The sequence below is a fragment of the Rana temporaria genome, chromosome 3, assembly GCF_905171775.1.
Source record: "Rana temporaria chromosome 3, aRanTem1.1, whole genome shotgun sequence".
Taxonomy (NCBI): domain Eukaryota; kingdom Metazoa; phylum Chordata; class Amphibia; order Anura; family Ranidae; genus Rana; species Rana temporaria.
Window position 1 is genome coordinate 92,824,985 of NC_053491.1, and position 15,815 is coordinate 92,840,799.

Sequence of the window (15,815 nt, forward strand, 5' to 3'; positions counted from 1 at the left end):
CCCGCACCGGAATCGGATCGCATGCAATCCGATTCCTGTCCGAATTCACAGTTCGCAATGCAAATTAGTCTGGGGATGTCATTAACTTATTTTTGACACCCGCAGCGGTTCACAGAGGGCCGTGTAAACTGCCTGCTAGGGAGATGCCATGTGGGAACTGGCACTGGAATCTCACTGGTTTCCGCATCGCAATAGTGTGAACCCCCCAACTCTGCTCACTTTTCTCTCTTCTCCTGTCAGCACATGTGCATGCAGGAGACGCTAATTAGCTCTTATTACTGCACCTCCCTCTCTCAGCTTGAGCCCAGGTTCACACTGGGTACGATTTGGTACGATTTGAGATGCGATTTCACATGTCAAATCGCATCTCAAATCGGCGGCATTTGCCGGCAATTGTCGGCAATGGCACCGTCCTAATCGGCGCTGCACCGATTTCAAAAAGTAGTTCCTGTACTACTTTTTGCGATTTCGGGCCGCGATTTACATTAAACCCTACACAGATGTCTCTTAAATCGCGGCCGAAATTGCGGCAAAACCGCAGCCGCGAATTCAGTGTGAACCTAGCCTGAGAAATGTTCTGCCAAGGATAACACTCAAGTACTTTCTAGTTTTTTTATTAAATACATATATTGTTTTTTAAAAGTAACACACCATTAAATGTGTGTGGAGAGTGGGAGGGATTTAGTAGTTTGGAAAAAAGACAAATGAGCAGGGCTGACACCATTCAGTCCACAAAAATGATGTGTGTTTTCAGCCCACAACAGGAATTCTAAGCTGAGTGCATTTCTAGATGATCAAAATGTGTTTTTCTGTACTTGCAAAGTCTTTAAACGCATGAAACAAGGAAAAATGTACTGAATATGTTTTTTTTGTTTTGTTTTATTGACATACCCTTATGCTGTGACTTGCCCCTTTCTGTCTCCACTACATAACTATTCCTCATTGTGATAGACAGTCCCACTGACCAGCAGTGTAGTGTGACAGATGGGAGAGCCAGAGTCCAAATTTGTATAGTGCAGAACCCTGGTTTTAAGGAAATTTCAAGTTGCTCATGAACATAATAAAAGACAGATATACTTTAAAGCCGAACGCCAAGAGGATATGAAAAACCAACATTTAATTCATTGATATGTTTGTTACAAAAATAATGAAATGCAATAATGAATCATCCGGCCTTTTATCCGGTCTATGTTTCTCCATCCGTCTTCCGAATTTTGTTCCCAATTAAATCTAATTAGACGGCATCAACTTGCTACTTCGACCTCCATAAAAGCATTCCCTGTGTTACATGAGAAAAATAAACTGCCACACTCACCACACCAGTGTATTTACAGACAGGAATCGGATGACTATGTTTTCAGAGTTCCTGTTCCACACTCAAAAGTTATACTATACAAATTATCCCTCACTGTGTTTTTGGGGTTGTGGAAACCTTGGCATTCACCTTCATATCTGGTGGGTCTACTCAATCCGGGCTGGGGTTGCCACCTCATCCCTATAAACCTGAACACCTATTAATTACACAGGTTCTCTGGCTGATTAAGATGGTAATTAAATTCACTTAGTGCCTTATCTGCATTAAATTAGCCTCAGAACATGTGTAATTAATATGTAGTCAGGTTTAAAAGCATGAGGTGGCAACCCTAGTCCTGGCGACATTCTGGTCTGAAGTTTTTCAAATGTTATTTGTATCATCATTCAACTGGACCCTCTAGTGCCCTCCTAATTTAACCTTGGCTCAATTTAAAGTGGTTCAAAAGGGAGAAGTTTTTTTACCTTGAGCTTAGGTTCACACTGGATGCAGTGCGACACAGGGTGATTTTCATGCAGTTTGTGGTGTGATTTGTGCTTAACAGCTGCGAGTATAATGCAATTTTAAGGCTCCATTCACACCTAGACGTTTTGTCGCCTGTAGCGCTACGCTATTGCAGCCTGAAATACGCTGGAGGGGAGATTTAACATTGTTGGCTATGGAGATGGTTCACATCTCCACGCCGAAATGCCGTACGCTTGAAGCTCAAAACAAGTCCCGGACCCTTTTTTTCAGGCGGCTTTCGGCGTTCGGCATAGCCGACAATGTTAATCACCCCTCCAGCGTATTTTAGGCTTAAAAAACGCCGCGTTTTGTCGCGGCAAATCGCGGGACAAAACGCTGCAATTTGTCGCGGCAAATCGCGGTAAAATACGTCACGTTCAGGTGTGAATGCAGCCTAATAGTCTATGGAGCTTAAAATTGCACAGCACTGCACTAAACTTGTACAGGACTCTTTTTATTTATTTTTTAACCACATCCGAATTGCACCACATAGATGTGAACAGCCTTATAGAAAACAATGTTATTTCACTTGATATGCAATTACTTGATATGCAGCTCTTATGTGTTCTGGAACGCATCTGAACTGCATCAGATTTGTATCGGTGTCAACCAGAGAAAACCATAATACTCACCTAGGTGGATGCAGCATTGGTCCGATGTTACATCTGTCCCCCAACACTTCTAAGACAAAACTGAGGGATCAAAAGCCGCTGATTGCTCAGTTCTTAGTCTTCAGTGAGCAGAGAGCGGTGACTGTCAGTCGGCGCTTTCTGCTCTGCCCTTCCAGAGCTCACTGGAGTGCTGGGCTGTGGAAGCGGCTTGCTCAGGCTGTCAGCGGCTCGCTGAGGGGCTCAGCCAGCTGCCAGTCCAGGCATCTGAGTGGATCCTGACTTTAAAATCGGGATCTCTCCAGAACCTGGACCGGCTTTGTGATGTCAGATCCTCTGATCCCTAGAAGATCTCTGCATTAAGGTAAAAAAACCTGCAATCAGCCTAAATATTAATATTTACCTGAGCCCGATCTTGATCCAGTGATGTGCACGAGAGCAGATGCCCTCTCGGGTCTCTCTCTCTCCTCATTAGCCTTTGGCTCCTTCTGCTGTCAATCAGAGCCAGTAAGGAGGGAGTGGGGGTGGGGCCTATACTTTGTATACACAGTGTCGGCTTGGGAGCAATCGCACACGAGTCCCTTCATAGCAAGCAACTTGCTATTGGGGCACTTAGCAGCGAGAAGGGCCCAGGAGCATCCCACAGGGGACACGAGAAAAGGAGGCTGCTTTCTGCAAAACCATTGCACAGAGCAGGTAAGTATTAACTTTAGAATCACTTTAAGGTTTCACTCCAAATCACTACTTCATCTAAACAAACGATTGATAAAGCCTGGAAAATGCTTTGTCTTCTGGTCACTAAACAAATTGATGTGACCCTATAAGACAGAATCCCAAAATGTACTAAGCGTTGGCACCCATGAGTGGAATATTTCCTTCCACACAATTTTGGCGGAACCATGATTCTTTAATACACAGGTGTCAAACACAAGGCCGGTGGGCCAAATTCGACCCTCCAGGCCATTTCATGTGGCCCTTGCACCTCTCCTGCAGCTGCAGGAAAGCTCCAGCCCTCCTCTGGTCCTCCTCCAGACCCTTACTTTCTGCTTTTAAGCAATGCATCCAGCTTCTTCCCAGCAGCAGCATAAGCAAAGGGGGGTGCACTGTGATGTAAGGAGAGTGGGGGACTCAACTTCTGATGGTGGGGTGGCTCTTGACATCTAATGTGAAGGGAAGGGAATGCGCTAGACATCTAATCTTACAGATACAACCGGCCCTTTTAAGGGCAATCATAATGCTGATGCGGCCCACGATGAAATTGAGTTTGACACCCCTGATTTAATATCCTTTTCGCATGCCCTGAAATGCGCCAGCTGGCAGGGTCTTGGCGACCTCTGGGGTTCTCCTTCCTCTTTGCCCTACAAGACCCTGACCCCTTCCCTTTCTCCCCCCCAACTCCCCCTTTTTCCTTATTTACTACTTTTTTTTATTAACTATTTTATTCAGCCTCCCTCATCTGCATTGTTCTTTGATCTCATAGAGCTATGATTGTTATATTTTCTTATATTTCATCCATTGTTACTCCCTGAGCGGAGATCGTGTCGGAGCTTGCATATAACTCCAAATGCATTGCCTTAATTACTTAAAAACCTGTAATAAAACTGTTGAATAAGAAAAACTTGACAGGGGTTCTAAACCTTTATAGCATTCTAACAAATACAACGTTTTTTGGCGATACGTATAGAATACTTATCAAGCTATAACAATAGAAGGTTATCTCATTGGCTGCAGGATTTCAATGTAGGCAGAGCAACTGCATTAATAATAACCTAAGGTTGACCTTTATGCCTCTCAGTCTTCTCCTGACATAACAGGAAGCACTGTATTTATTCTGGTGGTGGAAACTGGTCATTGACCAATTTTCTGTAACGTGTCAAACTGCTATGTTATCCTAGACCTGGCATAGGCAACGTCTGCCTTCTAGCTCTGGTGAAACTACAAATCCCATCATGCTTTTGAGCATAAACCCCATGGCTGTTAGTTTTACAGTGTGTAGTTTCAGCACATCTGGATTACTGAGGTTGCCTACCCCTGTCCTAGGCTGTGAGCAATGCTAAACAAATACCAAAGGCATTATAATTGCAAGTTTGCAGCTTGACACTACTAAAATACATTAAAAAAAAGGTCAAAAATTGGAGTAATTGTCATTCAAATTGTGAGAGCACCGAAAGCTGAAAATTGGTCTGGTTATTAAGGGGGTTAAAGTGCCTAGTGGTCAAGTGGTTAAGAGCAAAATGGAAGGATGAGATGAGTGAAGGAGGACTGCACTAAGGTAAAGGAAGCTATTTAGGGAACAACATTTTTTCCTTTACAACCCCTTTAACCACTTAAGGACCGCCTCATGTAAAAATACGTCAGCAGAATGGCACGGACAGGCACATGTACGTACCTATACGTCCTCTGCTTGACGTGGGTCGGGGGTCCGATCGGGACCCCCCCCCGGTACATGCGGCGGTCCTTAAGCCTCGGGGAGCGATCCAGGACGACGGCGCGGCTATTCGTTTATAGCCGCTCCGTCGCGATCGCTCCCCGGAGCTGAAGAACGGGGAGAGCCGTATGTAAACACGGCTTCCCCGTGCTTCACTATGGTGGCGCATCGATCGAGTGATCCCTTTTATTAGGGAGACTCGATCGATGATGTCAGTCCTACGGCCACACCCCCCTACAGTTGTAAACACACACAAAGTGAACACTAAATGTTACAGCGCCTCCTGTGGTTAACTCCCAAACGGCAACTGTCATTTTCACAATAAAGAATGCAATTTAAATGCATTTTTTGCTGTGAAAATTACAATGGTCCCAAAAATGTGTCAAAATTGTCCGAAGTGTCCGCCATAATGTCGCAGTCACGAAAAAAATCGCTGATCGCCGCCATTAGTAGTAAAAAAAATTAAAAAAATAAAAATGCAATAAAACTATCCCCTATTTTGTAAACGCTATAAATTTTGCGCAAACCAACCGATAAACGATTATTGCGATTTTTTTTTTTTAACCAAAAATAGGTAGAAGAATACGTATCGGCCTAAACTGAGGAAATTTTTTTTTTTTATATATATGTTTTTGGGGGATGTTTATTATAGCAAAAAGTAAAAAATATTGAATTTTTTTCAAATTTGTCGCTCTATTTTTGTTTATAGCGCAAAAAATAAAAACCGCAGAGGTGATCAAATACCACCAAAAGAAAGCTCTATTTGTGGGGAAAAAAGGACGCCAATTTTGTTTGGGAGCCACGTCGCACGACCGCGCAATTGTCTGTTAAAGCGACGCAGTCCCGAACTGTAAAAACCCCTTGGGTCTTTAGGCAGCATATTGGTCCGGGGCTTAAGTGGTTAATGCACTCTATCTGCCTTTAGAACCACTTTAATGTTATATATCATGTGATTTAAATGTTGATGGATCACTTCATCATATTGTTTATTACCATTTCAGCATTTTGGTCCCGTCTTCATCATGGCACTGAAAGCAAGAGCTCTATACACCTTCCAGAGCGAGAACAAAGAGGAAATAAACATCCTGGAGAATGAAGAGCTACGTCTGCTCAGTGATGTTTCGCTAGATGGGTGGCTTCAGGGCACAAATAGCCATGGCCAGACTGGGCTTTTTCCAGCATCATATGTTGAAATCCTTCATCCGCCCCGTTCTGGATCTGTACAAGTAGACTGCCCAGCACAGCATCAAAGCTACCCAGATAATACACATCATGGAAGCTACGATGATGACGAGGAGGATGATGATGACTGGGATGAATGGGATGATGGACAGTCTGTTGCAGAAGAACCTAGTGGTCCAAATGGTGTTCCACACAATCAGCCCCCACGGCCCCATTACCCAAGAGCTGAATATACCCACAGACCACGGCTAGAACGTCAGGACAGTGTGGCAAGTTCGAAGAGGGGAAGTGTTGTGGGGAGGAACTTAAACCGATTTTCTAGCTTTGTAAGGTCAGGTGTCGAAGCCTTTGTACTTGGTGATGTTCCCCAGCTGGGCAGAGTGCCTGAATCTCATGGTATTGAAATGGGACCCATGGGTCCAGAGTGGCAGGCGGAGCGTAATCCATTCAGTTGCTCTGTTGAGGCACCCACCAAGCAAACAAAGTTCAAAGGAATCAAAAGTTACATTTCCTACAGGTAAGAAACTGTGTTCCTATATAGAGGTAGAACAGTCTTTAAAAATACAGTCAGTGAAGTCTTTGTAGTGTTGGTAAAAGTCTATGTGTATTTAAGGAAAGTGCTCAAACCAGTGTTTACTCAGAATCAACTATTTATATCCTTGCATTTACTGAACAATGTCTGGAATTTGCAAAAGTGCCATACTGTGTCTTGTCGCTTTGCGTAACTAAGGAAAAAGCGTGTCATTCGTTTTTAGTAAGAGGAATAAGGATGTGTCGTTGTACATACAGTAATGTACACTAGTATGTGCGGTAAACAATAACCTGCAATTTGCTTGTGCATTATTTGTGCTGTCGGGTCACTCTGTCATTAGGGAGAGTGAACAAAGGGTGTGGGAGGGTGTGATTCCAAGAAAAACAGCAGAATAGGTTCTCTGTTACCCTGCACGCTCAGTAACCAGCTCCATCTGTTTTTATTTATTTGGGCGATTGAGCAGCTTTATTAGAATACTAAAGGATCAGTCCACCCAGAATGAATATTTTGGTTGTAGACGGAAACTAGTGGGCTCTGTCAGCTCCTAGCTTTGTGTATTTTGTTGATACTGTAGTAAAGATACCTGCCATAGTTCCTGATCCTCTTCCTATCCAGATGGCAGTTTTAGGGTGTTTCCTTCCACCTTTGTGTGTGTGTGTGTGTGTGTGTGTGTACACAATATAAAATAAAAAAGTTGGACAAATCAGACCGTGTCCAAAAGATTCAAAAGCTTTCAGGTAGTTGAAATTTTCAACATCTACCAAAAACTTAAAGCCAACTCCAGGAAACCTATAAAAGTTTCCATTGTGGTAGGACTGTGCCTGCACTGCATGGATTAAAGTATAACTAAAGGCAAAACTTTTTTTTGCTGTCTGTATCCCCTTCTCTATGTGTCCCGTTTAAAGGGGTTGTAAAGGTTAGTTTTTTATTTTCTATTCCTTTAAAAGGAATAGAAATTTAAAGGAAAATGTTATTTTCCTTTAAAAGTCGGTTCACACAGGGGCGACCTGGCGTCCGACTTCAGGTCGCCCCTAGTCGCCTCAAGTCGCGCTGCACAAAGAAATCAATGTATGTGAATGGAGCCCTCTTAATGCACACTACTGCAGTCGCTCCGACTTGAAAAAAGGTTCCTGTACTACTTCAATCTGACTTGTAGGCGACTTGTACCCATTGATTTCAATGGCAGTCGCCTCCAAGTCGGATCCCCGTTCACAGTAAGGCAACTTTACAGGAAGTCGCCCCAGTGAACCTGTTCTAAAGGTAAACCCCTCCCTCCCACAGGGGAACTCTACGCCAAATTTTAAATAAAAAACCGGCATAGGTTCCCCCTCCAAGAGCATACCAGGCCCTTAGGTCTGGTATGGATTTTAAGGGGAACCCCTACGCCGAAAAAACGGCGTAGGGGTGCCCCCGAATCCATACCAGACCCTTATCCGAGCACGCATCCCGGCTGGTCAGGAAAGGGGGTGGAGACGAGCGGGGTGGGTGCTTTGGGGCAGGGGGGCGCAGAAGACCAGGCCTCACTAGTAAAAGAGCTGGAAGAAGATAGCGGAGGTGCCCGGCAGAAGGGAGAGGTCGGAAGAAGACCCCCGGAGCTGCCTAATAAACGACTTTAAAAACCTGTCTAGTGTGTTTTTATTCTTGACACTTTTTACCCCTTAGGTGAATGGGTAGGGGTACGATGTACCCCATACTCATTCACATAGGGTGGGGGGCCGGCATATGGGGCCCCCTTATTAAAGGGGGCTCCCAGATTCCGATAAGCCCCTGCCCGCAGACCCCGACAACCAACGGCCAGTGTTTTTCGGGAAGAGGCCCTTGTCCCCATCAACATGGGGACACGGTGCTTTGTGGTGAGCGGGGGTCGCAGGCGCTCACTCGTCCCCACCCCATTTCCTGATCGGCCGGGCTGCGTGCTCGGATAAGGGTCTGGTATAGATTTGGGGGGGACACCCACGCCCTAAGGGCTCATGGAGGGGGAACCCATGCCGTTTTTTTATTTAAAATTTGGCATGAAGTTCCCCATCCTGGATGCGACTTCAAGTCGTGTTGTAAGTCGCCCCAAGTCGCGTTGTGATTCATACTCAAGTCGTGTTCAAGTTGCCTCCCAAAGTCGCGCTGAAAGTCGCGTTGCCCCTGTGTGGTTTGCTTACCTTTTCCTTCGATTTCCCTTCTAAATGTTTTTTTTTCTTTGTCTGAATCTCTTACTTTCTGTTTCTCCTCAGTAAGCTTGCCCCCATCATCCGAGTGGTGGTTAGTCAGATAGAACAGACTTACTGAACAGCTTACTGAGGAGGAACAGGAAGTGAGAAATTCAGACAAAGAATACAAAGAAAAAAATAATAATTTAGAAGGGAAATCGAAGGAAAGGGTAGTTGAACCAACAATGCACTAGCTTAAAGGAACCTATTTAGAAAATAAAAAACAAACCTTTACAACCCCTTTAACATTTATCATTAAAACTAAAAAGTAAAAGAAAATCCCAAATTTTGGGTTGTCCCTGGAAAAATAATAGAGGGGAAATCTTCCATAGGGGACACTAGTTCTGGTGAGCTGGGAGTCTCCAAGAGATTCCATTAATTTGCAGGAATTTTTTCTTACTTCCTGTTTTGGCTGTGGGACAGGAAGTGAAGGGAAATCTCCCCAATGGGACAAAGATAGCAAAAATATACCTTACAAGGGGGTTCTAGCCCTCCCTTACTCTATCCAAAATGAAAAAAAGAAAATTTGCCTCTAGTTCTACTTTAACCACTTCAGCACCGGACCATATTGCTGGTCAAAGACCAGGCCACTTTTTGCGATTCGGCACTGCGTCGCTTTAACAGACAATTGCGCGGTCGTGTGACGTGGCTCCCAAACAAAATTGGCGTCCTTTTTTTCCCACAAATAGAGCTTTCTTTTGGTGGTATTTTGATCACCTCTACGGTTTTTAGTTTTTTTGCTATAAACAAAAATAGAGCGACAATTTTTAAAAAAAATAATATTTTTTGCTGTAATAAATATCCCCCAAAAATATATAAAAAAACATTTTTTTTTCCTCAGTTTAGGCCGATACCTATTCTTCTACATACTTTCGTAAAAAAAAAAAAATCTCAATAAGCGTTTATTGATTGGTTTGCGCAAAAGTTATAGCGTTTACAAAATAGGGGATAGTTTTATGGCATTTTTATTAATATTTTTTTTTACTAGTAATGGCGGGGATCAGCAATTTTTATCGGTACTGCAACATTATGGCGGACACTCGGCGAGATGACGTAGATCTACGTGATCTCGCCCAGCAGAGCCGACCTGCCGCCGTATAACTGCGGCGGCTGGTCGGCAAGCGGTTAAAGGACACATTCACTTTTTGACAAAAAAATAATAAATACAAATTTTTGTGCAGGTAAAAAAAATTGCATCTATTATTTTTTATGTTGCAGTAGCCTGTAAAGCATTGCACCAGCAATCAGCAGATCGCTGTTGCCATGCAGGTCTCATGCAGACCTGTCAGTGTATCCGCTTGCTTGTACCTCATATGGGTAAGCCGATACACTCTGACAGTAAGAATCAATGAACTACCACAGTGCTCACAGCACCGTGGTAGTTCATTGAGAACTACAAGCTGACAGCTTCAGGCTATCAGGACTTGTAGTTTCCCATTCGCAGTGAGGTGTTGTTGATGTAAGCCCTATCCTATACCTAGTGAAGTGAACAGCCTCAGATGATACAGAGATGAAACAAATCTCCCTACATACGTTTTACAGGTATATCTGTCTTCAGCTTTCTATATTCTTTAGAAAGTGAACATAGTGTTAGAAAAAAAGGAATGGAGCAACGGAAAGACACAGGACCTGGGGCTTTGGAGAGCTATAAGAAAACACTACAGATATATGTGCCCAGGTCAGATTTCATGAAGCAGGGGGAGAAGATCCCAACTAGCTGTCAGAGCTGGAAATTGGGGGGGGCAGTTCCTTTTATAACCTGTTACATGTTACACCCTGAATATGAGTGTAACGTTATGAGAGGTGAACTTATACTTTAACTGCTTTTTTAGGCGATTGAGAAAAGCAGATTTATCTACCCGATCCACCGCTCCTGCAGTCTCCCCTGCGCTGCTAGACCATTAACTACGGCCTCTATATATGCTCCAGTGGCCTAAGGTCATCTGATATCCTAAAGGCCTAGAGGAGCATCCCCTGCCGGGGTAGTAGAGGATCTCATAAGTAACAATGCTTTTACCGTGCCGCTAGACTGGGGCTCTGCAATCCATCACATATTTACTTATTTCAATGGCTGTGGCCTTTCTACACTGTCTGCAGTCCAGCTGGTAAAAATGTAGTCATCTCATAGAATGAATTGCTCCTGCAGTATCAAGTCAAAACTTAGTAGTGTTATTCAGGGTCTTAGTTATTCCTTCCAGCTAGACCCTCTATATGGCACAGAACCACTCGTGGGTGCTATTGCGCACACAGGGCAAACTTATGAAAAGGTTGGGGAGATGTTTGCTGAGCAGCCCAAGAGTCTTTCAAGTCTTCAAGGGGCAGCCTGCCACAGCATGTAAGTGGGGACATGTAAGGTGACCCAGCAGAGTGTAATGGGGGGGGGGGGGGTTATATATTCCTGAACTTTGCCTTTTTAAGACAGTCCTATCCTAACACATATTGTGCTCATAAACAGAGACTTTGCATGAAAATGCAGGTTCCCCCATTAGCTAGTCACCATCCTAACTCTAAATAAAAGAGAAAATTCTAGGTTAAGGGTGAAAAAAGTAATCAATCGCCTTAAACCCCAATTTGCAGCATGGTTGCTTGGCGATCATAATGACATTCAGCCTTTTCAGATTCAGAATACTTTTATTATTAAGGGAAACTATTATTTAGCCTAGGTTCACGCTGCTGCGAATTCAAAATCGCGGTAAAATGCGCGATTTTGCCGCGATTTTAGCGCGATTTTTCCGAGATTTGCCGCGATTTAGGCCGCAATTTGATGTAAATCGCGGCCCGAAATCGCAAAAAGTAGTACAGGAACTACTTTTTGAAATGGCAGATGCGGCGTCTCACTGATTAGGACAGTGCCATTGCCGACAATTGCCGCCGATTTGAGATGCGATTTGACATGTCAAATCGCATCTCAAATCATTCCAAATCGTACCCAGTGTGAACCAGGGCTTAATCCCGGATGGAAATTATTAACAGGATCCTTGGATAGCCGAGTATCCCTAATCCTATCAGAACTTTCATGAGCTGTGCAGAAGCATTTTCTTTCCTCCTCTTTCAGGGATGTAGAGGGATGTAGAGTTTATGAATGGCATACATGAGGGTGCAGTAATATTCACTTCCAGGGAGATTCAGTTTATCAAGGCATGTTTGGTTACGCAAAAATACGAAGGAAACTTGGACAGCCACACTCCAAAAATGTTCTTTTAATTAAAATCGATCACAAAATAAACATGCCACAGCAAAAAAATTGGAACAAAAGCTAACGTTTCGCACTGTAGCTTCAGTGCTTAGTCATAGCTGTAACCATGTTTGGTTACAGTGATATTCTCAATTATTGTCCGCCTCATTGTGACCTGTTATATTGCTTTTGGCGCTGCTCAAAGTAGAGGTAAAGGCATATTCCTGTGTCCTAGATCAGCAGTTGCCAACCAGTGGTACATTTTTCATCGTCTCCAAGGGTTCTGCTGTAAATCAACATTTTGGTGGGTGTATGCTGACCAATGTTTATAGCGTTGTTCTTAATGCACGCTGACAGTCCATACTTTCAGCACGCATTGATACCCGATGCCTCCTCTGTAGTCCTAGGTCCTGTGAATTATATGGAGACCTCTCAGTAAAGAAAAAATAAACATAACATTAAAGTACCATCATCCTAACATAATTTGAATATAGACAAGGTTCATTTGGGGCCCCAGAGACCAAGGGAGGTGGGTGGGGGCTAGTGGACTATGTCGGTACTAGGTAAGTCAGTTATCAAGGTCCTGTGAACTCAGAGAGAGGCGCCAGGAGTATGAGTAGTGCAGAGAGCTAGAGGTGAAGGAGGGGACTTCCAATGGCAGCTCTGACCACAGACTGTGGGAGGGAGCACAGGGCTCAAGCACATGGCTGGATAAGGAGGTGAGATCCAATCATAAGTCTGTGTAAGACAGCAGTATGTGTGTGTGTTGGTGGCGGGGGGGTGGTCCGAAAGGTTGGCCGGCTCCGACAGGTTGGCCACCACTGTCCTAGAGCATGGGGTGTGGGTTTGTCCTGATACCAATCCATAGGGCTAGTAAATGTAAATAGGAAGGTGATTGCCACTACTCCTGACCAGCCCAGGTGAATGAGTGATGAGGAGCACCCCCACTGGTGCTTAGTTATAGGGTCTACTAAGCCCCCTTGGGTGGGGTGAAATGCATCTGGACACTAAGTGGTGCCAATCCTTTGCTCTTTACAGTTGTCAGGCTTGTGTTTTTTTTTTTATATTAAAGTAATTCTCACTATTTTTGTTTTTTCTTATTTATCTCCTGTCTTTACCTCTTTATTTATTTTTTATTATTTTGTCAGGCTTACACCAGGGCACACCAACTCTGCAGTTTACCGAAGATACAAGCATTTTGACTGGTTGTACAACCGGCTTCTGCATAAGTTTACAGTAATCTCCATTCCACACTTGCCCGAAAAGCAAGCTACAGGACGCTTTGAGGAGGACTTCATCCAAAAGCGAAAACGTCGTTTGATCCTGTGGATGGATCATATGACCAGTCACCCGGTTCTTTCTCAGTATGATGGTTTTCAGCACTTCTTAACCTGTGAAGATGAGAAGCAATGGAAAGCGGGCAAACGACGGGCAGAGAAAGATGAGATGGTGGGTGCCAGTTTCCTGCTGACTCTGCAGATACCTACCGAACACCAGGACCTGCAGGATGTGGAAGACCGCGTGGATGCCTTCAAGGCCTTCTCAAAAAAGATGGATGAGAACGTTATGCAGTTAACCAGCGTGGTGTCTGAACTGGCACGTAAACACATGGGTGGCTTTCGTAAGGAGTTTCAGAAACTTGGAAATGCTCTTCAGGGTCTTAGTTATTCCTTCCAGCTAGACCCTCCATATGGCACAGAACCACTTGTGGGTGCTATTGCTCATACAGGGCAAACTTATGAAAAGGTTGGGGAGATGTTTGCTGAGCAGCCCAAGAACGATCAGTTTAGATTTCTTGATACCCTGTCTTTGTACCAAGGATTGCTGTCTAACTTTCCAGACATCATCCACCTACAGAAAGGTATGTTCACAACGGTTTTCTTACAAGTTATAAGATAAAGCGTGCTTCCTTCAACTTTGCTTTTATAAGAGCACAATCATTACGTTTTTATTGCTAATGATATATTATTTTGTTTGTACAGTCATCCCTTAATGGACATAAAAACAGATAAAGGAAAGCAAAGCAAAGCAATCACAAGGGAAACTAATGAGGGTGAGAGAGAAGCCAATGAAATATAATAGAGGTGTTGGGAAGAAATAGCAATTTATTTAAGGATTAAACCACAGGATTATCCTTGGCTGAATCTTCAAAGAATAAACCTGACAATTGTAGTACCATAGAGCAGGACCGCTGACACAACACACATCATTTATTAGGTCTCCTACGTACACACAGTAAAATAGATGACTTGTTTGACTTTTGTTGATGTTGGTAATTGCATATGAGGTTTGCAGTTTTTGTGTATATACATGTTGTGCTTACATATATTTACAGTATATTTAATGTGCAAAATGCTGCCTTCATTAACCACATCAATACCAGCCCATTGTAAAATGACGTCCACAAAGGACCTCTACCGATCCGGGTGGACGTCATATGACGTCCTGGGCTTTGTGGGGGATATCTGAATGATGCCTGCAGCTAGAGGCATCATTCAGATATCCTTCTCTTCTGCCGGCGATTCTGCACAACGTAAGAACGATCATAGCGGCGATTCCGCCGCTAGATCGTTCTTACAGGCGGCTGGAGGGGACACCCCCCCCTCCCGCCGCCATCCGGTGCTTCTCCGGGCTCTCCCGTGCCATCGGGGGCCCGGAGAACGAATCGTCCGGCGCTGGCAGGAAGCATAGAGATGACTGGTGACCAGATGGTCACCAGTCATCTCTATGACCGTCGGAGGACCCGGGCGCGATGTGATGACGTCACGGTCGGGTCCCCGTAAGTAAACAAAGCCGCAATTGCGGCTGCTAAGCAACAGTAATCATGAGATCGGTGATTTTTTTTTCACCGATTTCATGCTTTCCAGCCTGGAGGAGAGATGTGGGGTCTTATTGACCCCGCATCTCTCCATAAAGAGCACCTGTCACACACATTCCTATTACAAGGGATGTTTACATTCCTTGTAATAGGAATAAAAGTGATAATAAAAAAATAAAAATAAAAAAAAAGTGTAAAAAAATAAATGAATATGTAAAAAAAAAATAATAATTTTAACCCCCCTGTCCCCAGTAGCTTGCGCGCAGAAGCGAACGCACACGCAAGTCCCGTCGACATATGTAAACGCCGTTTAAACCACATATGTGAGGTATCGCCGCGTGCGTTAGAGTGCCAGCAACAATTCTAGCACTAGATCTCCTCTGTAACTCTAAACTGGTAACCTGTAAAAAAATTCAAAGCGTTGCCTATGGAGATTTTTAAGTACCAAAGTTTGGCGCCATTCCATGAGTGTGCGCAATTTTAAAGCGTGACATGTTAGGTATCTATTTACTCGGTGTAACATCATCTTTCATATTTTACAAAAAAATTGGGCTAACTTTACTGTTTTGTTATTTTTTTTAATTCATGAAACAATTTTTTTCCAAAAAAAAGGCGTTTGAAAAATTATTGCGCAAATACCGTGCAAGATAAAACGTTTCAATGACCGTCGTTTTATTCCCTAGGGTGTCTGCTAAAAAAAATATATAATGTTTGGGGGTTCTGCGTAATTTTCTAGCAAAAAAATGATGATTTGTACATGTAGGAGAGAAGTGCCAGAATAGGCCTGGTATGGAGGTGTGTATAACAGCCCTGTATGGAAGCGGTTAAATAGAAAATTATGCTCTAAAAAGCATGAAAATACAACAAGGCTAGTACAAAAGCAGGACCTAGAACAAAAAAAAGAAGAAGCAACAAAAAGAAGAAGCAACAAATAAGTATGATGTAACAGAACAAATGACTTTATTTTACTAATATATTTTTATCAGTTTAAAATCTGTTGTAAACATATTGAAAACATGGAAGTCCGTACTTGCTCTGAATATTTAACCACTTCA

At 43.5% G+C, this 15,815-nt stretch overlaps 1 protein-coding gene across 1 annotated transcript in view; it reads left to right on the forward strand.

The window, feature by feature from the left end:
* SNX33 (sorting nexin 33) overlaps positions 1-15,815 on the forward strand; it is a 47,559-nt gene that overhangs the window by 24,028 nt on the left and 7,716 nt on the right. Inside the window, exons 2-3 of the mRNA XM_040342988.1 lie at positions 5,854-6,551; positions 13,091-13,803. Coding sequence (XP_040198922.1) covers positions 5,875-6,551; positions 13,091-13,803 — 1,390 coding nt within the window. The 5' untranslated portion in view covers positions 5,854-5,874. The remainder of the gene's footprint in view (positions 1-5,853; positions 6,552-13,090; positions 13,804-15,815) is intronic.